We start from the raw sequence: 26,034 nt of genomic DNA, 5'->3' as shown, positions 1-26,034 counted from the left end.
CAGGCCTTTTTGGGATCAAAGTTTTTACCCTTGTACCCAGGATTGTTTTATGAAGAGGCTCTGGGCCCACCCTCCTGTGCAGGTTTTTGGGGGCCTGTAGAAGACTCTTTACTATTTTTATTTTTGGCTGTCTCACCACCTTTCCCCTGGGGAGGTTTTGTGACCCCTTTCTTTTGGTCACCCCCTGTGGAAGTTTTGGACACCCTAGTCTTGACCCAATGGTCCGCCTTCTTTCCCAATTCTTGGGGAGAAATTGGTCCTAGGTCTACCAGATGCTGATGCAGTTTATCATTGAAACAATTACTTAACAGGTGTTCTTTCACAAATAAATTGTACAGCCCATCATAATTACTTACACCACTGCCTTGAATCCAACCATCTAGTGTTTTTACTGAGTAGTCTACAAAGTCAACCCAGGTCTGGCTCGAGGTTTTTTGAGCCCCCCTGAATCTAATCCTATACTCCTCAGTGGAGAATCCAAAGCCCTCAATCAGGGTACCCTTCATGAGGTCATAAGATTCTGCATCTTTTCCAGAGAGTGTGAGGAGTCTATCCCTACACTTTCCTGTGAACATTTCCAAAAGGAGAGCACCCCAGTGAGATTTGTTCACTTTTCTGGTTACACAAGCCCTCTCAAAAGCTGTGAACCATTTGGTGATGTCATCACCATCTTCATATTTAGTTACAATCCCTTTGGGGATTTTCAACATGTCAGGAGAATCTCTGACCCTATTTATGTTGCTGCCACCATTGATGGGTCCTAAGCCCATCTCTTGTCTTTACCTCTCTATGGCTAGGATCTGTCTTTCCAAAGCCAATCTTTTGGCCATCCTGGCTAACTGGATGTCCTCTTCACTGGAGTTATCCTCAGTGATTTCAGAGTTGTTGGTCCCTCCTGTGAGGGAACCTGCATCTCTGACTATTATTTGTGGAGTCAGGGCTTGAGAACCCCTGCTCTCCCTAAGTAGGACTGGAGGGGGGGAATTTCCCTCCAAGTCACTATCTTCATCCTCTGAGTTGCCATCCTCAGAGGGGTTGGCCTTTTCAAACTCTGCCAAAAGCTCCTGGAGCTGTACTTTGGTAGGTTTGGGGCCCATTGCTATTTTCTTTAGTTTACAGAGTGACCTTAGCTCTCTCATCTGTAGATGGAGGTAAGGAGTGGTGTCGAGTTCCACCACAGTCACATCTGTGCTAGACATTTTGCTTCTAAAAGTTGGAATACTTTTTAAGAATCTAAAACTGGTTCTAGAATCTAATTCAAACTTTTACAAACTTTTAAACTCTAAAAGAAATGCTAAACAGGATCTAACACAAGGCCCTAGCAGGTCTTTTTAAGAATTTAGAAAACTTTTCAAATTGCAAAAATCAATTTCTAATGACAATTTTGGAATTTGTCGTGTGATCAGGTATTGGCTGAGTAGTCCAGCAAATGCAAAGTCTTGTACCCCACCGCTGATCCACCAATGTAGGAAGTTGGCTCTGTATGTGCTATTTCAAAGTAAGGAATAGCATGCACAGAGTCCAAGGGTTCCCCTTAGAGGTAAAATAGTGGTAAAAATAGATAATACTAATGCTCTATTTTGTGGTAGTGTGGTCGAGCAGTAGGCTTATCCAAGGAGTAGTGTTAAGCATTTGTTGTACATACACATAGACAATAAATGAGGTACACACACTCAGAGACAAATCCAGCCAATAGGTTTTGTTATAGAAAAATATCTTTTCTTAGTTTATTTTAAGAACCACAGGTTCAAATTTAACATGTAATATCTTGTTTGAACGGTATTGCAGGTAAGTACATTAGGAACTTTGAATCATTTCAATTGCATGTATACTTTTCAAGTTATTCACAAATAGCTATTTCAAAAGTGGACACTTAGTGCAATTTTCACAGTTCCTGGGGGAGGTAAGTTTTTGTTAGTTTTACCAGGTAAGTAAGACACTTACAGGGTTCAGTTCTTGGTCCAAGGTAGCCCACCGTTGGGGGTTCAGAGCAACCCCAAAGTTACCACACCAGCAGCTCAGGGCCGGTCAGGTGCAGAGTTCAAAGTGGTGCCCAAAACGCGTAGGCTATAATGGAGAGAAGGGGGTGCCCCGGTTCCGGTCTGCTTGCAGGTAAGTACCCGCGTCTTCGGAGGGCAGACCAGGGGGGTTTTGTAGGGCACCGGGGGGGGGACACAAGCCCACACAGAAATTTCACCCTCAGCGGCGCGGGGGCGGCCGGGTGCAGTGTTAGAACAAGCGTCGGGTTCGCAATGGAAGTCAATGAGAGATCAAGGGATCTCTTCAGCGCTGCAGGCAGGCAAGGGGGGGCTTCCTCGGGGAAACCTCCACTTGGGCAAGGGAGAGGGATTCCCGGGGGTCACTTCTGCAGTGAAAGTCCGGTCCTTCAGGTCCTGGGGGCTGCGGGTGCAGGGTCTTTTCCAGGCGTCAGGACTTAGGTTTCAGAGAGTCGCGGTCAGGGGAAGCCTCGGGATTCCCTCTGCAGGCAGCGCTGTGGGGGCTCAGGGGGGACAGGTTTTGGTACTCACAGTCGTAGAGTAGTCCGGGGGTCCTCCCTGAGGTGTTGGTTCTCCACCAGCCGAGTCGGGGTCGCCGGGTGCAGTGTTGCAAGTCTCACGCTTCTTGCGGGGAGATTGCAGGGTTCTTTAAAGCTGCTTCTTGAAACAAAGTTGCAGTCTTTTTGGAGCAGGTCCGCTGTCCTCTGGAGTTTCTTGTCGTCGTCGAAGCAGGGCAGTCCTCAGAGGATTCAGAGGTCGCTGGTCCCTTTGGAAGGCGTCGCTGGAGCAGAGTTCTTTGGAAGGCAGGAGACAGGCCGGTGAGTTTCTGGAGCCAAGGCAGTTGTTGTCTTCTGGTCTTCCTCTGCAGGGGTTTTCAGCTGGGCAGTCCTTCTTCTTGTTGTTGCAGGAATCTAATTTTCTAGGGTTCAGGGTAGCCCTTAAATACTAAATTTAAGAGCGTGTTTAGGTCTGGGGGGTTAGTAGCCAATGGCTACTAGCCCTGAGGGTGGGTACACCCTCTTTGTGCCTCCTCCCAAGGGGAGGGGGTCACAATCCTAACCCTATTGGGGGAATCCTCCATCTGCAAGATGGAGGATTTCTAAAAGTTAGAGTCACCTCAGCTCAGGACACCTTAGGGGCTGTCCTGACTGGTCAGTGACTCCTCCTTGTTATTCTCATTATTTTCTCCGGCCTTGCCGCCAAAAGTGGGGGCCGGGGCCGGGCAACTCCACTAGCTGGAGTGTCCTGCGGTGCTGTGACAAAGGGGTGAGCCTTTGAGGCTCACCGCCAGGTGTTACAGCTCCTGCCTGGGGGAGGTGTTAGCATCTCCACCCAGTGCAGGCTTTGTTACTGGCCTCAGAGTGACAAAGGCACTCTCCCCATGGGGCCAGCAACATGTCTCTAGTGTCCAGGCTGCTGGAACTAGTCAGCCTACACAGACAGTCGGTTAAGTTTCAGGGGGCACCTCTAAGGTGCCCTCTGGGGTGTATTTTGCAATAAAATGTACACTGGCATCAGTGTGCATTTATTGTGCTGAGAAGTTTGATACCAAACTTCCCAGTTTTCAGTGTAGCCATTATGGTGCTGTGGAGTTCGTGTTTGACAAACTCCCAGACCATATACTCTTATGGCTACCCTGCACTTACAATGTCTAAGGTTTTGTTTAGACACTGTAGGGGTACCATGCTCATGCACTGGTACCCTCACCTATGGTATAGTGCACCCTGCCTTAGGGCTGTAAGGCCTGCTAGAGGGGTGTCTTACCTATACTGCATAGGCAGTGAGAGGCTGGCATGGCACCCTGAGGGGAGTGTCATGTCGACTTACTCGTTTTGTCCTCACTAGCACACACAAGCTGGCAAGCAGTGTGTCTGTGCTGAGTGAGAGGTCTCCAGGGTGGCATAAGACATGCTGCAGCCCTTAGAGACCTTCCTTGACATCAGGGCCCTTGGTACTAGAAGTACCAGTTACAAGGGACTTATCTGGATGCCAGGGTCTGCCAATTGTGGATACAAAAGTACAGGTTAGGGAAAGAACACTGGTGCTGGGGCCTGGTTAGCAGGCCTCAGCACACTTTCAATTGTAAACATAGCATCAGCAAAGGCAAAAAGTCAGAGGGCAACCATGCCAAGGAGGCATTTCCTTACAGTGCCGCTTTGAGCAGCTCTCGGGCCAAATATGTGGTATTTAACCTTAGCCTAGGTAGCTGGTTTTACAAGTAGCAAAGTAATTCACATCATAAGTCTATGCACAATCCAATCCTGTGTATAGTCACAAGCATTTAAATGAAAAAGACACTGTAGCTGCCTCCAAGTCTGAATGTAATTGATGAAGTAGTGCAAACAGGGTGCTTAGGTTATAGGATGTTGAGCGCCACAGGGTGAAGGCAGCATGACCTGCCAAAACAATCTGAGCAAGAAAGTCTATTCACCAAATCTTTTGCTAAAATTCTAGTGTCTGTGGTTATCAAGGCCAGTGGCCTGGATGATTCACATGTAGCAGATGGTGCTTATCTTGCTTTAAAAGCATGAGAAGAGCTTCTTGCAGGGTGGGAGGTACGGAAAAAGTTACTAACACTGAAAGTATCTGTTGGTAGCCTGGTGTTCATTAGAGTTGCGTGTTCTGGACTCTCCTGACATCACAAGACCTGTTGTGACCCCTCCAATGCCCACAATGCACAAGGACACAGACTCCACCTCAGGTTGTTTTCTGCCCAGCACGAGAGTAGTGTAAGTTGAGCATAGTATTGTAAGGTAAGAGTGTAAGGTGCATTGTGATATGTGCTCACACACAAAGATTATTAGAGGGTAACATTTTCTGTTCACAGCATATGTGGCTGTAGGTACACATGCTCTGCACAAACTGAAGAGCAGTTTCCCCCAAAATGTGGTGGCTAGGGGGCAGATGATGCAGATGTTTACAACAAAGTTCTTAAAACAGTTTGGCACAACCATCATCTGTGGACGAGCTAGAATAGCTACACAGTACTGTTTAGTGAAAGTATATATTGTTGACAAGGTGGCAGCTTTGCAAATGTGGGATGTAATCCAAGAAAGAAATAGTGGCACCCTTGTTGCACTTGGGAGTGTGCCCGGGAGGGTACAAAAGTGCTCGCTTTGCTTTAGGATAGCACTGATCAGTCCTCCCACAATGCCTGGTTTAGAGATGGGGTGGCACTGTGTAGGGCTTAGCAAAGACCAAAAAAGTTAATTTGTTTTTGAAAGGACTTAGCCCTGTAAAAATAGCACATGAGCACACATTTAAAGTCTAGTGTGTAAGGTACTTCCTCCTACAGTCTGGCGCCAGAAAGATGACGGGCAGTGTAACTGTCTGACTGATGCGGAAACTACCTTGGTTGTATGGACCATCCTGTCCTTCTGGACCTGGAGTAAAGCTTCCTGGATTGCTAGAGCTTGCTCCTACACCCGAGCGCAATTACTGCTACTAGGAGAGCTACAAACCATAAATTCAAGTTACAGGAGCGCAGGGGTTCAAAGGAATGACCAATGAGTTGCAAGAAGACTATGTTGAGAGTTTGCACATTTAGAAGGCAATGTGGAAGGTATTACTCTCAAGCACCTCCATCAAGGCCCATACTACAGGGATTTTATAGAGAGATGTTTGTTCCCCATTTTCCATCTATGCTGAAATTGTGGCTAAATGTGGGCATATGGAAATGTATGCTAAGCCCATCTTCTGCAAATGTAAAAGGTAGCTATGAGGAAAGTGGTGTATTATATGGTATGGTTCTGAGACTACATTGTGTAATACACCAACGAAAAGTCAGGCTCGCTTGTAAAACATTTAGCTCAACCCTGAGTGGTTGTAGCTTCGAGCAGTCAGGCTTAAACAAAGGAGCAAATATAAAGCATTTAGAAATACCAAAACAAAAGAATAAGAAAGTCACACAACAGAAAAGAAATCGAACACCAATCTTTATAATAAAAATAAAAATAAAACGTTTTTATTTTTTAAGTCTCATTTTTATAAATTGTTAAACGTCAAAACGAACACAATCCACTGGAGGTAAGGATTTGTAGAACAGTTACCTTGTCACCAAAGCAGTCTCAAGTCCAGTTCCAAGATCTATTGGTGAACCTCCATAGCCTTTAATGGAGGGGCCCTGATGCAAGGGATACAGGATGCTGAAGATACTGTACTGTATGATGCAGAGGATGCTCTGTGGTCAACAGATGGGGCTCCTGGGGCCACTCCTCGGTCCACAGTTTTGGTGGGTGATTTTGGCCACAAGGGTCAATGTCCCTTGAAGTATAGGTAGGTCCAGCAAAAGTCCAGTTGCAAGTGGACTTCTGGTCTCCAGTCAGAGCGAAACCAGCAGCTGTCTTTGGTAACAACCACACTGCATTCCGATAACTTCCAGGTTCAGAAGACTTGGGTGCAAGTTTTGAGCGTCAGGACTCAGTCTCCCAGGCTGTATGTCAGCTGTCAGTTGAGATGAGGCGACTGGCCCTACTGACTAACCAAGGTGGGTTTCTTCAGCTTTTGTGGTGCTAGAGCTGTAACATAAAGTTAGCCAACTGAGTCTTGGAGTGTGCATTTAATGCCTGGGGCTTTAGGGCAACTTCTCCCCAAGCCAGACACCACAGGCGGTCTCTCTTTGCTAGCCCAACGATGGCAGGTGCAGTCCGGTCTTTGGTTCAGCCTCACTTTTTCAGGTTCAGGAAACAGGAGGGCAATCCTCCTTTGGTCCTGTCTACAGTCCAGATGTAATCAGAGGTCTGGGATGCCATATTTATGCCCAGAAAGTCCCAGTTGGGAATGCAGTGGTAAATGGACAATGGACTGCTAGGCCCCCTCCAGCCTGAAGATGACGTCCTGCAATGTGTGGCACCTAACTATCCTACAGTGCCCTATTCTGCCCACTCCCAAGATGGCAGAACCCCTCTCGGTGGGATCAAACAGTCTACCAGCACAAAGGAGTAGCCCTGCTCATGTGTTCACCATTTTCCCTTCAAAGGCGGCATGCCACTGAAGCTTGCATTTTGGGCTTACACCTTGTGAGGCTTGATGCCATGGAGAGATAACACCTCTTCCAACAGTAGGGTTTATTGGTCCTGCTCCTGGAGTTGTTCATATTTTTTCCTAGGAGGACAGAAGAAAGACTTGTGGCCAGCATTTGCAAATGTTGACTGGAAAACTTGGCCAATAGTGTGGCAACTTTCTAAAAGTTGCCTTTGCTGAAAAGTTACATTAAAAATTTTACTTGGGCATCTACTCATACCATATGATAGGGGCTTTAAAGATAAGCTATGTCAATTAGGTATACGACAATCAAACATACTTTTAAAAGTCAGAGCACTGCACCGAGATCTGGTTAGCAGGCCTCCGTATACTGAGTCGAAAAACTAGCAGCAATAGCCCAAACAAACATTTAGGGGTGATCATGCAAAAGAGAGGCATTTCTTTACAGTAGCAAGTAAAATCTAGTACAGAGACCTTAAAGGGGTTTATTTGTGCTGCGCCTCATGCCTCTGGGAGGTTAAGATAACCTAAATCGCGACCTCAGGAGCTAGGCTGACTTGTTTGGAGTCTTGGTTTAGGCGGTGTCCCAAAGCCTGAGTAGGACAGCCCAGCCTCAGCTGCTCATGCAGACTGATAGACATCTCTAGAACTGTGGAGTTTCAGGGTAGCCTGGCCCAGGTTAGGCTCTCTATGCTGAGGTTAGGGCCTCTAGGTCACGGACACCTGCGATGTCTTCATCACCACATATGGAATGAGAGGGAAAGAAGAAAAAGTGTAGACAAATATCCCTAATTCATCCAACATACACTGCCAATAGTCAGTGGGTGTATTTGTCAGGGTTGTGAAGTTCATTGATTGAGGTGCCCCACTGATGAAAGTGCCTCTGGAGGACTTGAGAGAAGTTCCCATACATGGACTTGTTGATGAGTCTTGCTGAGCAGGTCCACAAAGTTATCATTTACCCCCCTTTAAGTGCTCTGCCAGTAGGTGGATCTTGCAGCAGATTGCCAAATGCAAGATCTCTGCAGGGAGTGAGTCCCACCTGCCCCCTCTTCTGGAGGCCCTACATGACATATATGTTTGTCTGTCTTTATGATGACTGTTTTCCCCGTATGAGCTTGAGGAAAGCTTTCAGGACTATGTGTACCACTAGACGTACTGCCATGAATTTCAAGTAGTTGATGTGCTGGGGAGTCCAGGTGCTATGGACAGTAATGTGACTGAGGTGCGCTTAACACCCAACAACAATAAATCGAAGGTAATGTACTTTGCAGGAGAAGATCAAGAGAAGGCCTGTCAAGCAAAAGGATGTTGCTGTTCCAGCAATTGCAGAGAGCATGGATTGTAGGTCTTTACCAACACTAGGCCCTCTACTTGTGACTATTGCTGTGCAAGACACCTTTGGAGTCTCGGATAAAGCATCATGCCCAGAGTTTCATTACATCCCTTGCTAAGAGGATGTCCTGTCTGAAAGAGAAAGACTGGAGCTGCTGGCAATCCATCAACCTCTGTAAAGTGGGATTGCTCCAATGCATACAGAACAACGACCAGAATGGACTCTAGAAAGGAGTGGATTTATCAGGTTTGGAGGTGGAACTTTCTAATATGGAGAGTGAACCTCAGGCGGTTGAGTAAGGACACTGCTGTCTGAGCGTGCTAGGCAATGTTACCTGCCTCTAGTCTTTAACAGCTATTCGTGTAAGTGTCGAAAGATATGGAAAGCATTTCTCCACAGATACGCGTTCATCACAGACAGCCACTGTAAACACCCATGGAGCTGTATGGACCAAAAAGGGAACGATTTTGAACTAGTAGGATTTTCCCCACTTACCACAAAGTAAAGGTACTGGTAGTGGGCTGGGTGGATGGGGATATGGAATTAGAAGTCTTTTAGGTTCTTGCAGTAGCAGGATGATGTTCTGGAGGGTGGTCACGTCAGACTGCTCCAACAGGATGTAGCAATTGAAGGGCCTGAAATCCATGATTGGCTGAATATTAAGTGTCTATTTGGTCTCTTTCCAATCATTTTTCATCATTTCCTGCTAGCGGTGTCGCTTGTAGGGCGGTGCTTGGGGTGTGTTACACCCCCCTAATACAGTTATTATTTAGTTACGAGTTGGGTACAGGTGCTTTTACTCTGTTTGGCGAGGTGTCTGATTTCCCCCGAGATGTTTAGATATCAACACTCTGTCTTGGTTTTTAATGTCTTAAAAAATGTTGGTTGTCACACATGTCACAATTGTCTCTACTGTCACCCAGGCACCAACATATGGTTTTGAACAGGCTGGAGTTTAAAATGGCCTCCAGTTTCTGAAACCTGGTTGAGACCGTTTTCTAGTATCAGTGGTTTGGTATTTGAAGGTTTCCATCTCGGGCTGTTTTGGTTATACCTAAGAAACCTTGAACAACCCTAGGTGCTCACCTTGCATCAGCACTGCTAAGAAACAATGGCATAAACACAGTTGTTTTTCTCAGTCCAACCCATCGGTTCCTACAGGCTGCCTGAACTACAGCAAACTCAAAGTTCCCTTAAGACAGTCAAGAACTCTCAGACCTTCCCCAAATAAGGCAAGTGGTAGCAGGTTTCCATGTTCTAAAAATCTGAATAGTAAATGGCAGAAATATATTTAGGGTGATCTTGAAATGCACATTCTGTTTTTTTACGCATGTATTGATTTTAATTGCTTTATTCATTCCACATGTACATAAACGCCTGTTATTCAGAGCAGTGAAAGTTTTGACAGGATAATTTCTTTATTATGCATCACTTAATGTGTCATGCTTTGTCTGACTTTCTATTACCAACTACCACCTGTATTAACAGACACCAACTGCATGTCTTTTCACCACTACAAAGTCAAGTGACCGAAGGGACTACACTGATATTCTCAACAGGAATGCATTGGTCCTGGTGGCACTGACACCAATGGCAAATCATACCCTCCCCCGATACAGCCCCATACCTACTAATTTCCCCAGAACTTCAAGAACAAGCCCCCGAGTCTATGAGGAGATGGCTCCAAATTGTTTTAATTAGAAATACAGAAACATAAAGAAAAGGGAAAATGAACCATATTGAATAGTAATCTTTGTTATACTTTCAGGCACTCTGACAGTCTCAATGGTAGCCTGCTTTCTTTTTCAGAAGAAACCAAGTAGTTAGGATCATCAATAAATGGTGGTACTATAGTTTTTAAAAAAAAACACCAGAACAGTCTTGCCAATCCCCCACCTTACACACACACCTCCTGCCAATCAATCTTTTTATGTCTACTCTCCATAGTTTTCCTACTCTCAATCCGCCAATTGTGTCCAAAGCAGCAGGAAAATATAAGAAAACAAATACAGGTCTTGAGATAAATACATGTATGTGCACACAACATATGTGTTTACCCACCTTCTGAATGCAGAGATAAATGTAATAGAGAACATCAGGATCATATGGCTCTCCATCTCCATTCCGTGATTCTCTTGTCATCAAGCACAGCCCGTAATTCAACTCCGCCACTGCAGAGGAAATGAGATCTTCCTGAAACCTCAACAGCTGGCGTCCTAGAAAGCAAAACCTAGCAATTTATCCTAGTACCATAAGCAATGGGTACCACATTAATAGCTGCATTAAAACCTGCAGTTTATTTACATGCAATTCAGGGTGAATAAATGACGTATGTAAATTGCAAGATAAATAATTTATTCTGGCAAATAGATTTAATTTTGATTATTGAAATAACGAAATTATAGCTTTGATGCGTAATTTGCTAGTTTGGTCTTCACTGCATTAATTGCTTACATAGTGTGTATCTAATGTGGTAGAGCTGGCGGTTTGCTTATACTGTGATCAATCAGAAGACGTTCTCATAGCCACTAAGAACATTTGTCACCACTTTGGTGGTCCAAGAGACCCTTTCTGCACAAAGGCTACTTTATCACGGTCCTTTATCTATCCCTTAAGCTCTACATTTACGCCTTCACACTTTTAGACTTATTCATCACATCACACTTAAATCTTGGGATAGTAGACCCCCAGTTGGAGTAAGTGACTCTCAATCACATGCTTCTTAAAATCATCTAAGAAATGCAAAGGAGAATCATCTAGATGTTTACCTCCTCCTCCACCGAGACTCAGGGTAGACCCTACAATGTGAGTAGGTCATACACGGCAAAGGATGAAGCGAGCACTCTCCCTAGACAACTAACATCTGTACTATCCATACTGAATCCAGGAATCAGAAAAAATAGTCTATTTGGTTATTCAAGCCATCTGGGGAGAAAGAAAAACAAACTGCCTGTTTCTCCCAGAAATTCTAGGAGCATTAACTTATCTAGAAGGTTTCTCTTTATTGTGCACATACCTTAGCCTAGTGAGGTTTCTGTCAATCACTCCAGTCATCACAAAGTCACCTGCACAAATTATATGCTCCCAACCATGGCATCATGACTTAAACCAAGTTTAGGTAAAAGTTTACATCCGGTACATTAGGGAGACAGACATTCAAGTCATACACTGCTTCCAAAGTGTCCTGCATACTATTAAATATTTTCCTTCCATGACCCAAAAAACAGCTGCTCCAATACATAGCAATCCCTGTGCATAGCGCCTGGAACAGGAGGAGCTCTAGGCAGCATACATACAGCGTCTCCACTTCATTAAGAAGACAGTGTGAATTTCAGCGTCAAAGTATTTCTTCTGCAATAAGGCGATTGACCATGCCAGTCTCCTTAGGAATTATAAAGAATAAGGGGCTACCCAGTTACCCTAGGACTTGGGTAATGCTATTATTAAAAAAAAAAAAAAAAAAACAACACAAATTATCCTGAAGGGGGAAGTATAACCCTAGACTTCCACGACAACGTTAATTAACAAACCTTTAGTAGACAGGTTGCACTGAGACAATTTTTTTTGATTTACAAGCGTGCACTTAAAATTATTTTGAAAAATATCTAAAGCACATCAAAAACTTTTTTGGGTTTAGAAAAACAAACATAGCAGGTGCTCCTAATAGTGTATTGGCGCAGTGCAATTGACCATGCACTTTTGGGGGGAATCCTCAGATTCCATTAACGATTCAGTGATGGTTCCAAGCAATAAGGTGGGGGTCTACATAAATGAAATGGTTGACAAACACTGCCTTGGAGTAATATCTTTGGTGGTCCCAAAGATAAGTCAGCACTTGGCACAGTGGGTAGTGAAACTCCACGTTAGCCAATGGGTCCACTGGCCTTGCTACACTGAAAATGCAGTTTCATGTTTTCACTTTCACAGCATGTTAAACACAAAAGGAATGTGCCTTTCTTTTTAATATTAGGCACCCTGACTGGTGGCTACCAAGGCCTTCCCTAGGAGTGGCTTACCAACATTGAAAAGGAAGGATTTGACCTGGTTAAAAGGTTAATTTTGCCATGCAGAGTTTGCAGTTTTGAAGCTGCCTAACTAGACTGCAGTGGTGGCACAATAAAGAACTGCAGTCTTCTAATGACATTTAATTTACTAGCCCTTGGTAAGTCTTGTACCATATACTAGCGACGTGTAAGTAAATCGGTGTTAGCCCAATGTACACATACTTTGGGAGTCACAGCACGTGCGTTGGGGGCTTGACAGCATGGCCCAGCGCACTACAGGATCGAAAATGCTCCAGCATCAGTCTTGACAAAGACGTTATCACCATGCCTATGGGTAAAGGCATAGTGCTATGTTAAAAAACATATGCTGTAAGAGGGATGTTGAAGACCATTTACAGGTACATTCTTTAATGGTCAATAGCTCTTCGGCAGTAATGCTGAACAGTTGTTGGGATAGGAGTTCCTCTGTTCCAAAACAGAGACTCAGTACTCAAAGCATCAGAAGTAAGGCTTAGGAGAGAATAGGGTGCTTAAAGGCCTACGTCTGATCATGTACACAAGGCCATCAAACAAATTGTTCTTGAAGGACAAATTCAAAACAAGCACCGTATAGCAGATTCACTGATCTTTGTTGCTTCTTCTGCCAGACCAATACTTTTGTATTTTAATATGGCATTGCAGCCAAAATTACATGCAATTTGAAGTTGGAGGAGACATATGGAAGGAGACATATTAGTTTGAATCCCTTTCACTGTAATAACATTTGCTGGTGGATTACAATTTCATCGCAGACCAACACCAACTTTTGATTTCATTGCAAGTCACACAATGAAAAAAAAATATAAGTAATGCTGTACAGTGGCTTATAGGTAGTACCCTTCCCCCGGTGTTTCATTTGTTTTGGGGTACTCAGATACTGGTAATCTTAAACTCCAACATGGGGAGACTGCTATGCAGTGCCCTCTGTACTTTCTCTGACCCCCTAAACATGGCAAATTGGTTTAAAATCTGATTGGCACATTTAACCATCCTATAAGGCCATAGCACATGGTGCAGAAATACCTCTCGCTTCCCCGGCCTCCCCGACATGGAAAGTTAAATGTCACTTCTGGAATACAACACAATGTGCCATCCACTATGGTGGGATTGAAAATATGGCTTCAGGGTACTGGTGTAGCCTGACCTCAGTAAATTGAACCCTGCTGCACAAACCTGTCAAAATCCTCCAGTAGACAGGTGGGAAAACCTTATTTTAAACATTAAGCAAGTCAGCACTAAACACACAATGCTGCCCTCAAGGTGGGTGTATAATATATGAGAGTGGAACATGTGTGACATTCTAAAATGGCATGGTCAACCAGTGACCTGGCCGAAAACAACATGGCCACTGGTCACCACAAAATAGGTCACTGGGACTGACAGGTCGATCTAAATAGACAGAGATGGCCCTTTTTGAGCTTGGTAGAAGAGTGGGGGGCTAACAACCTGTTGGCACAACTTTGTCAAGTCCTGCCTGGCTGGCCTCTCTGAGCCACATGCAAAACTTTGGCGCACATGGAAGTTGCCAAACAGGATGTCAGGACAAATCTTGTGCATCTCCTGTCTGAGTTACCCTGCTTTTGTCCTACCAGACATCTGCGACTCCTAGTTTACTGTGGGTCCTGAACCTGCCTAAAACTGGATTTTAGTGACAGCGATGGGAGGACAGTAGTGATTACCATAGTGCACTATCAGACACATCCACAACTCTCAGCGACCAAGTTTAGCGTGGATGAAGTCCACGGCCATCTTGAAAATACACCAGGGCAAGACACTTTGTGACTGTGCACTGTAAGGCAAACAATAATTACTGAAAAACTGGGTAGGTTTGCCCCTGAGAACTTCTACCGCATTGGTTAGGAAGTATCCAAGAGTCACCACCACACACTAGCTGGTGAAAGGCATAATTGTGGCATCGCCCGGAACCCTCCTCCCCACACTTTCTGCACCGTCAGATGATCCAAAGAGGATTGGCCCGGTCTGTGACCTGAGAAGAGCCCTGAAGGAAACTGGACCTGCTTTCTCTTGTACCCAGTACATGGAGTGGACTCCAAGGGTCAGTTGGTTGATGATCTGTGTGGCAACAGGGACACAACAAGCTGCAAAAGGCCTTTTCCTGGAAGCACACAGCTAACCAGGGGAACTGGACGTGGACTGGACTTTGCTCTTGGCCTCTGCCTGACACACTTAGGGTCTCTAAGTGCCTTCATGTGAGGACCTGGGTGCCTCAGAAGTGTCCTCCTTTGGTTGTTTGGGAAAGACAAGAAAGTTTGGAAACGGAAAAACATTTCCTTCAGAGCTCCACAGCTTTAAGAGGACAGGAAAATTTATCTGAATGGTAAGTCCATTCTGTCAGATCAAATTTCAACTTTGCCACAGACAAGGCTCCCAGAAACTCCCAAGAAAAACGAGTAAGCCACATTTTGCACTGGGCCTTAGAAAACTTTCAGAAAGGTATCTCCAAAGCTCAAGCAGAACTTACCCGTTTCATGTATCTGACCTTTGGTTCCACGAGGAAGCTACAATTTCAGCTATGGCCTGCAAAGGTAGCATATTATTTCTAGAATGTAACAAAGTCAATTTCTGCGTTGGGATTTAAACATTTTCTCAAACTTTTTGACCTCCAGACTTTCACAGGGACAAATACACTTATTGTATCTGACCAAGGCTCAATTGGGGTAGGGCTCAACTCACACCTAGGTCTTGGTCTACCGCTCTGACAGACTATCATTGGCGCCTTGTGCTTCTTGGTGCTGTTTTTACTTAAATCTTTAAAAGTTCAGGTATTCAGTTCCCATTACTGGATTTCTATTGTTTGGGTCTTATTTTACTCATAAAATGTTCCCTTTATTTTAAAAATCGGTTGTTGAGTTTTACTGTGTTTTGTGTAACTTTTTCTACTGTGGATGAATTGCTTATACACTTCACACATTACATTTGAATTAAGCCGGATGTTTTGTGTAACATAACGAGGGACTGATCACAGTATTGTTTGATTTCATTTGTGTTACATCTAGCAGTTAATGATGTTATCCATTGAGGTGGATAAGTGCCCAACCCAAATAAGATTTGTTTGAATAGCTAATAAATTGGAAAGTTGTAAAGGAAATGATATACGCTTGAAACTTGGGAATCCGTAAGAGCATACGAGCTCCTGCATTCTGAAGCGTCCGACGTTTGCGGTGCAATTGCTGTTGCATGTTCAGTATTCTATTTTAGAAGGAACTAGAGTGGGTACCATCTACCAACTACAGATGTAGTTTGTAGATAACGTATGGAAAGATTTTTTTTTATTGTCCTTAGAATGTAAAAGGAGGAGGAGGAGGAGATGACAGTATTAACTTGATCTCTGAAGGTGAGCCTGTTAACTATAACTCCTACATTCCCTGCCTTCTGGAGCCAGGAAAAGTTGCCAATTCTAGGGGCCACCAAGAATGGGGCCAAAAGGAAATGTCACTGCCAAACAGGAGGACCTCAGTCTTCCCAGAATTTATCTTGACAAAATTATTGCTCATCCAGTAGCCCACTGCCTGCATAGAGTTGTGGAATCTGGTACTAGTTATGTTAACATTACTAGACAGTGAGGACAATTTGTGTCTCTTCTACATGACACCAAGGAAAACCTGACTGCTTTGATCAAACTGGCCAGGGACGTAACAAATATTGAGTAAGACTGGACTAAGAGAGGACCCCTGAGGGACCCCACAAGGTAAGGAACCGGGATTGGAGACAAACTCATTTTTAGGGACAAATTGGTCTCGCCCCAAAAAGAAAGATCTTAATAGGGCCAGAGCCACCCTTTTGATACAGATATTATGGCGATAGTAAAGCAGCAGGTCATGGTTGACTATTGAATGCTGCTGACAGACCAAGTAAAATGAGGGTTGCTCTGCCTCATGGAAAACGTTTAAAATAAATAGCAAGGGGTAGTGGAAGGGATTATGGATAACGGGTGAAGTGTGAGTAAGGGGTAAAAGGGTAATGGTTAAGTGGTGAAGAGTAAATATAACGGGGATGACTACGGATTTAGTTTAAGTTTAATGGGTAAGAGGTCGCGGAGTAAAGGTTAAGTGAAAGGTTAACAGGTGAAGAGTAAAGTTAGAAATTTAAAGATAAAGGCTTTATGAGTACAGAAAAGGGGTTATGTTTAAGGGGATAAGGACCAAGAAGTTAAGTATAAGGGTAACGTGGGCATTAAGGATAAGAGAGAAGGTTTGTGGTTAAGGGAAAGATGAGCAAGAATAGGAGTAAGGGAATAAGGATTTACAGGGATTAAGGGTAGGTGTAGGAAGTTGGCTCTGTATGCACTATTTCAAAGTAAGGAATAGTATGCACAGAGTCCAAGGGTTCCCCTTAGAGGTAAGATAGTGGCAAAAAGAGATAATACGAATGCTCTATTTTGTGGTAGTGTGGTCGAGCAGTAGGCTTATCCAAGGAGTAGTGTTAAGCATTTGTTGTACACACACAGGCAATAAATGGGGAACACACACAGACAATTCCAGGCCAATAGGTTTTTGTATAGAAAAAATATATATTTTCTTAGTTTATTTTAAGAACCACAGGTTCAAGATTTACATGTAATACTTCAAATGAAAGGTATTGCAGGTAGGTACTTTAGGAACTTTGAATTAGCAAAATAGTGTAAGGAAATGCATCCTTGGCATGGTTACCCCCTGACTTTTTGCCTTTGCTGATGCTATGTTTTGATTTGAAAGTGTGCTGAGGCCTGCTAACCAGGCCCCAGCACCAGTGTTCTTTCCCTAACCTGTACTTTTGTATCCACAATTGGCACACCCTGGCATCCAGGTAAGTCCCTTGTAACTGGTACCTCTGGAACCAAGGGCCCTGATGCCAGGGAAGGTCTCTAAGGGCTGCAGCATGTATTATGCCACCCTGGAGACCCCTCACTCAGCACAGACACACTGCTTGCCAGCTTGTGTGTGCTGGTGAGAACAAAATGAGTACGTCGACATGGCACTCCCCTCAGGGTGCCATGCCAGCCTCTCACTGCCTATGCAAGTATAGATAAGTCACCCCTCTAGCAGGCCTTACAGCCCTAAGGCAGGGTGCACTATACCATAGTTGAGGGCACCAGTGCATGAGCACTGTGCCCCTACAGTGTATAAGCAAAACCTTAGACATTGTAAGTGCAGGGTAGCCATAAGAGTATATGGTCGGGAGTTTGTCAAACACGAACTCCACAGCACCATAATGGCTACACTGAAAACTGGGAAGTTTGGGATCAAACTTCTCAGCACAATAAATTCACACTGATGCCAGTGTACATTTTATTGTGAAATACACCCCAGAGGGCACCTTAGAGGTGCCCCCTGAAACCTTAATCGACTATCTGTGTAGGCTGACTGGTTCCAGCAGCCTGCCACAACCGAGACATGTTGCTGGCCCCATGGGGAGAGTGCCTTTGTCACTCTGAGGCCAGTAACAAAGCCTGCAATGGGTGGAGATGCTAACACCTCCCCCGGGCAGGAGCTGTAACACCTGGCGGTGAGCCTCAAAGGCTCACCCCCTTTGTTCCAGCACCACAGGGCACTCCAGCTAGTGGAGTTGCCCGCCCCCTCCGGCCACGGCCCCACTTTTGGCGGCAAGGCCGGGGGAAATAATGAGAATAACAAGGAGGAGTCACTGGCCAGTCAGGACAGCCCCTAAGGTGTCCTGAGCTGAAGTGACTCTAACTTTTAGAAATCCTCCATCTTGCAGATGGAGGATTCCCCCAATAGGATTAGGGATGTGACCCCCTCCCCTTGGGAGGAGGCACAAAGAGGGTGTACCCACCCTCAGGGCTAGTAGCCATTGGCTACTAACCCCCCCAGACCTAAACACGCCATTAAATTTAGTATTTAAGGGCTTCCCTGAACCTAAGGATTTAGATTCCTGCAACTTACAAGAAGAAGAGGACTGCTGAGCTGAAAACCCCTGCAGAAGAAGAAAGAAGACACCAACTGCTTTGGCCCCAGTCCTACCGGCCTGTCTCCTGCCTTCCAAAGAAACCTGCTCCAGCGACGCTTTCCCAAGGACCAGCGACCTCTGAATCCTCCCTCAGAGGACTGCCCTGCTTCAAGAAAGACAAGAAACTCCAGAGGACAGCGGCACTGCTCCAAAAAGACTGCAACTTTGTTACAGAGGAGCAGATTTAAAGACCCCTGCAAATCCCCGCAAGAAGCGTGAGACTTGCAACACTGCACCCGGCGACCCCGACTCAACTGGTGGAGAACCAACACCTCAGGGAGGACCCTCCGGCGACTCCGAGACCGTGAGTAACCAAAGTTGTCCCCCATGAGCCCCCACAGCGACGCCTGCAGAGGGAATCCAGAGGCTCCCCCTGACCGCGACTGCCTGACTCTAAAATCCCGACGGCTGGAAAAGACCCTGCACCCGCAGCCCCCAGCACCTGAAGGGACGGAACTCCAGTGCAGGAGTGACCCCCAGGAGGCCCTCTCCTTTGCCCAGGTGGTGGCTACCCCGAGGAGCCCCCCCCCTTGCCTGCCTGCACTGCTGAAGAGACCCCTTGGTCTCCCATTGAAACCTACAGAGAACCCGACGCTTGTTTGCACACTGCACCCGGCCGCCCCGGCGCTGCCGAGGGTGTACTTTTTGTGTGGACTTGTGTCCCCCCCGGTGCCCTACAAAACCCCCCTGGTCTGCCCACCGAAGACGCGGGTACTTACCTGCTGGCAGACTGGAACCGGGGAACCCCCTTCTCTCCATTGAAGCCTATGCGTTTTGGGCACCAATTTGAACTCTGCGCCTGACCGGCCCTGAGCTGCTGGTGTGGTAACTTTGGGGTTGCTCTGAACCCCCAACGGTGGGCTACCTTGGACCCAAATCTGAAACCTGTAGGTGATTTACTTACCTGCTAAAACTAACATTACTTTACCTCCCCCAGGAACTGTGAAAATTGCACTAAGTGTCCACTTTTAAAACAGCTATTTGTGTTTTATGTGAAAAGTATATTGGCTACTGTAATTATTCAAAGCTCCTAAAGTACTTACCTGCAATACCTTTCAAGTGAGATATTACATGTAGAATTTGAACCTGTGGTTCTTAAAATAAACTAAGAAAATATATTTTTCTATAACAAAAACCTATTGGCTGGAATTGTCTTTGAGTGTGTGTTCCTCATTTATTGCCTGTGTGGATGTACAACAAATGCTTAACACTACTCCTTTGATAAGCCTACTGCTCGACCACACAACCACAAAATAGAGCATTAGTATGATCTCTTTTTGCCACTATCTTACCTCTAAGAGGAACCCTTGGACTCTGTGCATGCTATTCCTTACTTTGAAATAACACATACAGAGCCAACTTCCTACAAATAGCATATACAGTTTTCACATAAATGACATAGCTATTTTAAAACTAGGCACTTAGTGCAATTTTCCACAGTTCCTGGGGGGAGTAAGAGTTTGTTAGTTTTTGCAGGTAAGTAAACCACCTACGGGGTTCAAGTTTGGGTCCAAGGTAGCCCACCGTTGGGGGTTCAGAGCAACCCCAAAGTTACCACACCAGCAGCTCAGGGCCGGTCAGGTGCAGAGGTCAAAGTGGTGCCCAAAACGCATAGGCTTCAATGGAGAAGGGGGTGCCCCGGTTCCAGTCTGCCAGGAGGTAAGTACCCGCTTCTTCGGAGGGCAGACCGGAGGGGGGGGGGGGGGGGGGGGGTGACACGACACAAGTTCACACAAAGTACACCCTCAGCAGCACGGGGGCGGCCGGGTGCAGTGTGCAAACAAGCGTTGGGTTTTCAATAGCTTTCAATGGGAGACCAAGGGGTCTCTTCAGCGATGCAGGCAGGCAAGGGGGGGGGGGGGGGGCTCCTCAGGGTAGCCCCCACCAGGGCAAGGGAGAGGACCTCCTGGGGGTCACTCCTGCACTGGAGTTCAGATCTTTCAGGCCCTGGGGGCTGCGGGTGCAGAGTCTTTACCAGGCGTCGGATCTTAGAAGCAGGCAGTCGCGGTCAGGGGGAGCCTCGGGATTCCCTCTGCAGGCCTCGCTGTGGGGTCTTGGGGGGTGGGGGGGGGGGGACTCTGGCTACTCACGGTCTCGCAGTCCCCGGGGAGTCCTCCCTGAAGTGATTGTTCTCCACACGTCGAGCCGGGGGTGTCGGGGGCAGAGTGTCAAGTCTCACGCTTCCGGCGGGAAACGCAAGTTGTTTCAAAGTTGCAGTCTTTGGTGAACAGGGCCGCTGTCCTCAGGAGTTCTTGGTCCTTCTAGATGCAGGGCAGTCCTCTGAGGCTTCAGAGGTCGCTGGTCCCTGGGGAGAGCGTCGCTGGAGCAGTGTTTTTAGAAGTGGGGAGACAGGCCGGTAGAGCTGGGGCCAAAGCAGTTGGTGTCTCAGTCTTCTCTGCAGGGTTTTTCAGCTTAGCAGTCCTCTTCTTCTCAGGTTGCAGGAATCTGAGTTCCTAGGTTCAGGGGAGCCCTTAAATACTAAATTTAAGGACGTGTTTAGGTCTGGGGGGTTAGTAGCCAATGGCTACTAGCCCTGAGGGTGGGTACACCCTCTTTGTGCCTCCTCCCAAGGGGAGGGGCACATTCCTATTCCTATTCCTATTGGGGGAATCCTCCATCTGCAAGATGGAGAATTTCTAAAAGTTAGAGTCACCTCAGCTCAGCTCATGGCACCTTAGGGGCTGTCCTGACTGGCCAGTGACGACTCCTTGTTTTTCTCATTATCTCCTCCGGCCTTGCCGCCAAAAGTGGGGCCGTGGCCGGAGGGAGCAGGCAACTCTACTAGCTGGAGTGCCCTGTGGTGCTGTAACAAATGGGGTGAGCCTTTGAGGCTCACTGCCAGGTGTTACAGTTCCTGCAGGGGGAGGTGTGAAGCACCTCCACCCAGTACAGGCTTTGTTACTAGCCACAGAGTGACAAAGGCACTCTCCCCATGTGGCCAGCAACATGTCTGGTGTGTGGCAGGCTGCTAGAACCAGTCAGCCTACCCGGATAGTCGGTTAAGGTTTCAGGGGGCACCTCTAAGGTGCCCTCTGGGGTGTATGTTACAATAAAATGTACACTGGCATCAGTGTGCATTTATTGTGCTGAGAAGTTCGATACCAACCACAGTTTTCAGTGTAGCCATTATGGTGCTGTGGAGTTCGTGCATGACAGACTCCCAGACCATATACTCTTATGGCTACCCTGCACTTACAATGTCTGAGGTTTTGCTTAGACACTGTAGGGGCATAGTGCTCATGCACTTATGCCCTCACCTATGGTATAGTGCACCCTGCCTTAGGGCTGTAAGGCCTGCTAGAGGGGTGAGTTATCTATACTGCATAGGCAGTGTGAGGTTGGCATGGCACCCTGAGGGGAGTGCCATGTCGACTTACTCGTTTTGTCCTCACTAGCACACACAAGCTGGCAAGCAGTGTGTGTATGCTGAGTGAGGGGTCCCCAGGGTGGCATAAGACATGCTGCATCCCTTAGAGACCTTCCCTGGCATCAGGGCCCTTGGTACCAGGGGTACCAGTTACAAGGGACTTACCTGGATGCCAGGGTGTGCCAATTGTAGAAACAAAAGTACAGGTTAGGGAAATAACACTGGTGCTTGGGCCTGGTTAGTAGGCCTCAGCACACTTTCAAATCAAAACATAGCATCAGCAAAGGCAAAAAGTCAGGGGGTAACCATGCCAAGGAGGCATTTCCTTACAGTAGGGTTGAGGTGTAAGGACAGGAGGTTAAGGGGAATGGGTGTGTGAATGGTAAGGAAAAGGGGACAAGGGTTTATAGGTAAGGGGGAGTTAAGTGAGTAAGGGCTAAAGGTAACAAATGAAGGATAAGGGGTAAGTTTAATGATTTGGGTTATGGGTATGGTTGTGATGGTATGAGGAAAGAACAGGGGAACTGGGAAAAGGCACTAAGGATTTAAGTATGGGGGTTATGGGTGTAAGAATATGCGTGGCAGTCACAACTGTATAGTTATGGTTAAGCTGCACTTTCAACTGAAAAGACACTTTCTTATTTGGCTACAAACAACGGATCTGCATCACACCAATCCGCATCGGACCCACTCCCCTCAAGGTAGCCCACGTAAAGAACCTCAGAATAATAACTGACAAACAACTCACCATGAGAGGCCAAGTGAACGCATTCTCAATCTCTAAATTCCATGAACTTAAGATACTCAAGAAGATCTGTAAATGGCCCTACATCAACTCTCACAAAATCGTCACCTAAGTCCTCATCACCGCAAGGCACTCTATACCCGAATCAGCACTCAACTGCCCAGAAGACTCCTAACCATACAAACTTCAGCGGCTACGCTCACCCTGAACCTCCCACCCCGCACTCACATCACCCCCTCATCTCAAAGAGCCCTACTGGTTCCTAACCCACAAATGATCACTCTACAAACTGCTCATGCACACATACAAACCTTTACACAACATTGGCCCCACCTAACTCAACAAACGCATAAACTTCCACAAACCTACCAGACACCTCTGCTCATCTGATTCCTACTTCCATACAAGCCTTGCATATGCAGAACCAGATCCTGTGGTCATGGTTTCAACGGAATTGCTCCAAAAGCCTGAAACTACTTGCCTCTGTACATCAGAGCTGCCTCCTTGGTTCTTTAATTTGGCAAGAAACTGGAAACCTGGATCTTCATCTAGCAAAGTCTGTGGCTTGGCCGATACAGCTCCTGCTTCAGGCTCTATGCTACCCTCACTGGTGAGCTGTGCGCTATACAAATATACATATTATAATAAATGCACTCGCTTAGCATAGTCAAATACAGTTCAGTATGCCAAGCTCTATTAAGTGGGGAAAAAAAAGTTAAGCATGGGGGATATTTTTTCTTTTATCGCCCATAAAAGAAATTTTGCACAAACTTGCTACCAAAACCCCTGTATGTTTTTACACTAAATGTGAGAAAACCAGAAGTGTACTAGTTTATTCATAAAGCGTGCTTTTGTTGGTTTGGTCTTAACTACTTCAGAGATTCTGGATATATTAGGATGTTAAAAAGGTGGTTCAAATGGTTAACAATTGTTTATCGTCACTGAGTCATTTGCTGCTTTGCACTGAGCTTTGGCAATGTTACATGAATATATATACACAATTTGGAAGACACTTTGGTGAAACTACATTTGGCAAATGTATGCAGCAACAAAGTCAAAAAAGAACTTATTTGCCAATATGTTTGGCACTTATGAATCTACTCAAAATAAGAGAGATGCTTTAAAGAATTAGTTTTGTACTGGTATGTCAGGTTTTGTGACAATCCATCAAAGGGTACGCAAAGCAAAAGTGAGAATGGAGATTTAATAAAATGCTCATGTAATTTTGGCACTGTTGGATGAATCTGCATCAAATGTCGCAGGTACCTAGGAAGTTACACGCAAAGCATGTAATTCAGGTTTTGTGAGGATCTTAAAAAAAAAATACAAAAAAAAGAAGAAGAAGAATTGGTGCTGCGGTTGAAAAACTCATTTGCTATAGAAACATCGGCACTGCGAGACCAATCTGCACACTACTTGGGAGATACCTGGAAGTCTTGGTTTGCTATTGGTTTGTCAGGTTTTATGTCTTTATTGATGGGAGGTGGCCAGTTGGTGTTTTTGGCTGTCAGCAACAGATCTACATTTGGGAACCCCAACCCTAGAAGTATGAGAGCAGGACTGGGGGGTGGAGTTCCCACTTGTGGGCTTGTTGTGCATCCTACTTAACAGGTTTGAAAAGTTGTCTCAAACTCTGCTACAAGATGTACCTTGTGGTCGAATGCCCAACGCCAAATGTCCCTGCACCATCACAGAGTTGGGGAGAATGTGTGCTCCCTTCCGAAGGTAGTACATTGAAGTCACGCTGTCTCTATTTGACCAGGGCTGTTTTGTGCTTGATGTGACCGAAAAAAGTTTTGAAAACCAGTTGGACTGATAACTGACTGAATGGTCACATTGTTAAAATGTATTGCCCTACCCTTGTAAGCGAAGCATCAGTGGTGATGGTCAACTGGGGAAGAGTATCTAGAAAGGGCCTGCCCTGCAACAGGTTGCTGCTGTTCCACACCTGCAGAGCACAATGGATGTTGGCCCAAATCAACAAGGGCCTCCCAGAGACCTTTTTCCTGTGACAACTGTCCTACCAAGCTTTCTTGAAGTGGACTCATGGTTAAGTCGGAGTGGGGAACAACCAGAATGCATGAGGCCATCATACTGAGGAGGTGCATTACTGTTCTGACTTAGCTGACAATCTGGGTGGAAAAGAAAATAAAGAGTAAAACTGGGCTGGTATAAGCCTTTCCAGGGATTGAATTTAGAATTACTCCTAGGAATGGCTGTACCTGAAGAGTTGGATGTGGCACTTGCCCACGTTGGGTGAACCAGACATCGTGGAGAAGATCTGGGGTGATCAAAGTGTGTGCCAAGCACTGCTATCTGCTTGCACTCTTGATCAACCAGTCGTGGTGGTATAGGAAAACATGGATGCCACTCCTCTTGAGATAAGCGACTACCACTGCAAGGCATTTGGTAAAGACTCTGGGAGCTGTTGTTACCACAAAGGGCAAAACGTTGACATAAAAGTGCTGACCACTTACCAGAAACCGAGGGTATCAGCAGTGCGATGGGTCGATCAGGAGGAGAAAATAGGCATCCTTCCAGTCAAGAGTGGTCATAACTTCGCCTTGCTGCAGCAGAGGAATGACGTCTTAAAGCGTGACCATGTGGAAGTGCACCGACAGGATGTAATTGTTGAGGGGACTGCGGCAGACTACAGGCCATCTTTCTTGGGGATGGGAAAGTGCAGGGAGCACACTCCTTTTCAGCATTATTGTTGCAGAATGGGTTTTAATGGACCCTTTGAGAAATAGTGTGCCCACTTTCTCTCAGTCTCCCTCCTTATCCAACGCCTACAGGACACTGGAATCCAAGGACAAGCACTCCAATGGAATTGCTCCTTCTTAACTAGAAGGACCCAGTTAGTCAGCCTTACTCCATACACCTTGGACCCCCATGACCCCATTGTCGGAGTTCTGCAAGAATCCTCCCGGAGTCCAACCTCTAACGCATTAGTGATGCCTCTACCTAGCAACAAAACGCTGTCACGATGAATGTTCTCTCGTCCACCGATGATACAGAACTCATTCGCTCCCGTACAGACAAAACGCCTGGTATCTGTATCAAGCTCAAGGCCTGCATGACTGACATCGTCCACTGAACAATAACCAACTGTCTAAAGCTGAACAGCGAAGACTGAAGTTGTGATCTTTGGGAAGAGCACATCACCATGGGACTCAAGTTGGTGGCTAACAAAGCTAGGGCAACCCCCAGCCAGCAGCACCACCCATGCCAAGAACTTGTCAACAGCAAAAGTGACTTGACAGCCCAAGACAATGCAGTCACTGCCTCATGTTCCCGACACTGAAGATGCGGAGGGAGATTTTCAATTGGCTCTTAAACAGAGCCCCCACCTTTGACAACATTTACAAGATCTAGCAGTAGGCAAGAAGATTTCACAATGATTCCAACTGGCTGCTTTCTTCTTTTGCCTAATTCCACAAACAGTGAAGAGCAAGTGGTGGCCACACCCCCTGAATTACAGGAATCATAGCAGGCGTCCAGCAGAGTACTCCCTGCTGCTTGTGTATTTTGTAAGCACACCACCAGCTGCTGCGGGACTATGTAGTATACTGCAGGGCCTACACGAATCTTGACTG

The 26,034-nt window shown here is 46.0% G+C and overlaps 1 protein-coding gene across 1 annotated transcript in view; it reads right to left on the bottom strand.

The window, feature by feature from the left end:
- The window catches only part of QRICH1 (glutamine rich 1), a 259,056-nt gene that overhangs the window by 93,083 nt on the left and 139,939 nt on the right, over positions 1-26,034 (bottom strand). Inside the window, 1 exon segment of the mRNA XM_069206198.1 lies at positions 10,374-10,532. Within this exon segment, the coding sequence (XP_069062299.1) occupies positions 10,374-10,532 (159 nt within the window).

This window comes from Pleurodeles waltl, chromosome 9 (genome assembly GCF_031143425.1).
Source record: "Pleurodeles waltl isolate 20211129_DDA chromosome 9, aPleWal1.hap1.20221129, whole genome shotgun sequence".
NCBI classification, from domain to species: domain Eukaryota; kingdom Metazoa; phylum Chordata; class Amphibia; order Caudata; family Salamandridae; genus Pleurodeles; species Pleurodeles waltl.
Note: the sequence above shows the minus strand (reverse complement) of the source record. Positions and strands in the feature narration are given on the sequence as shown.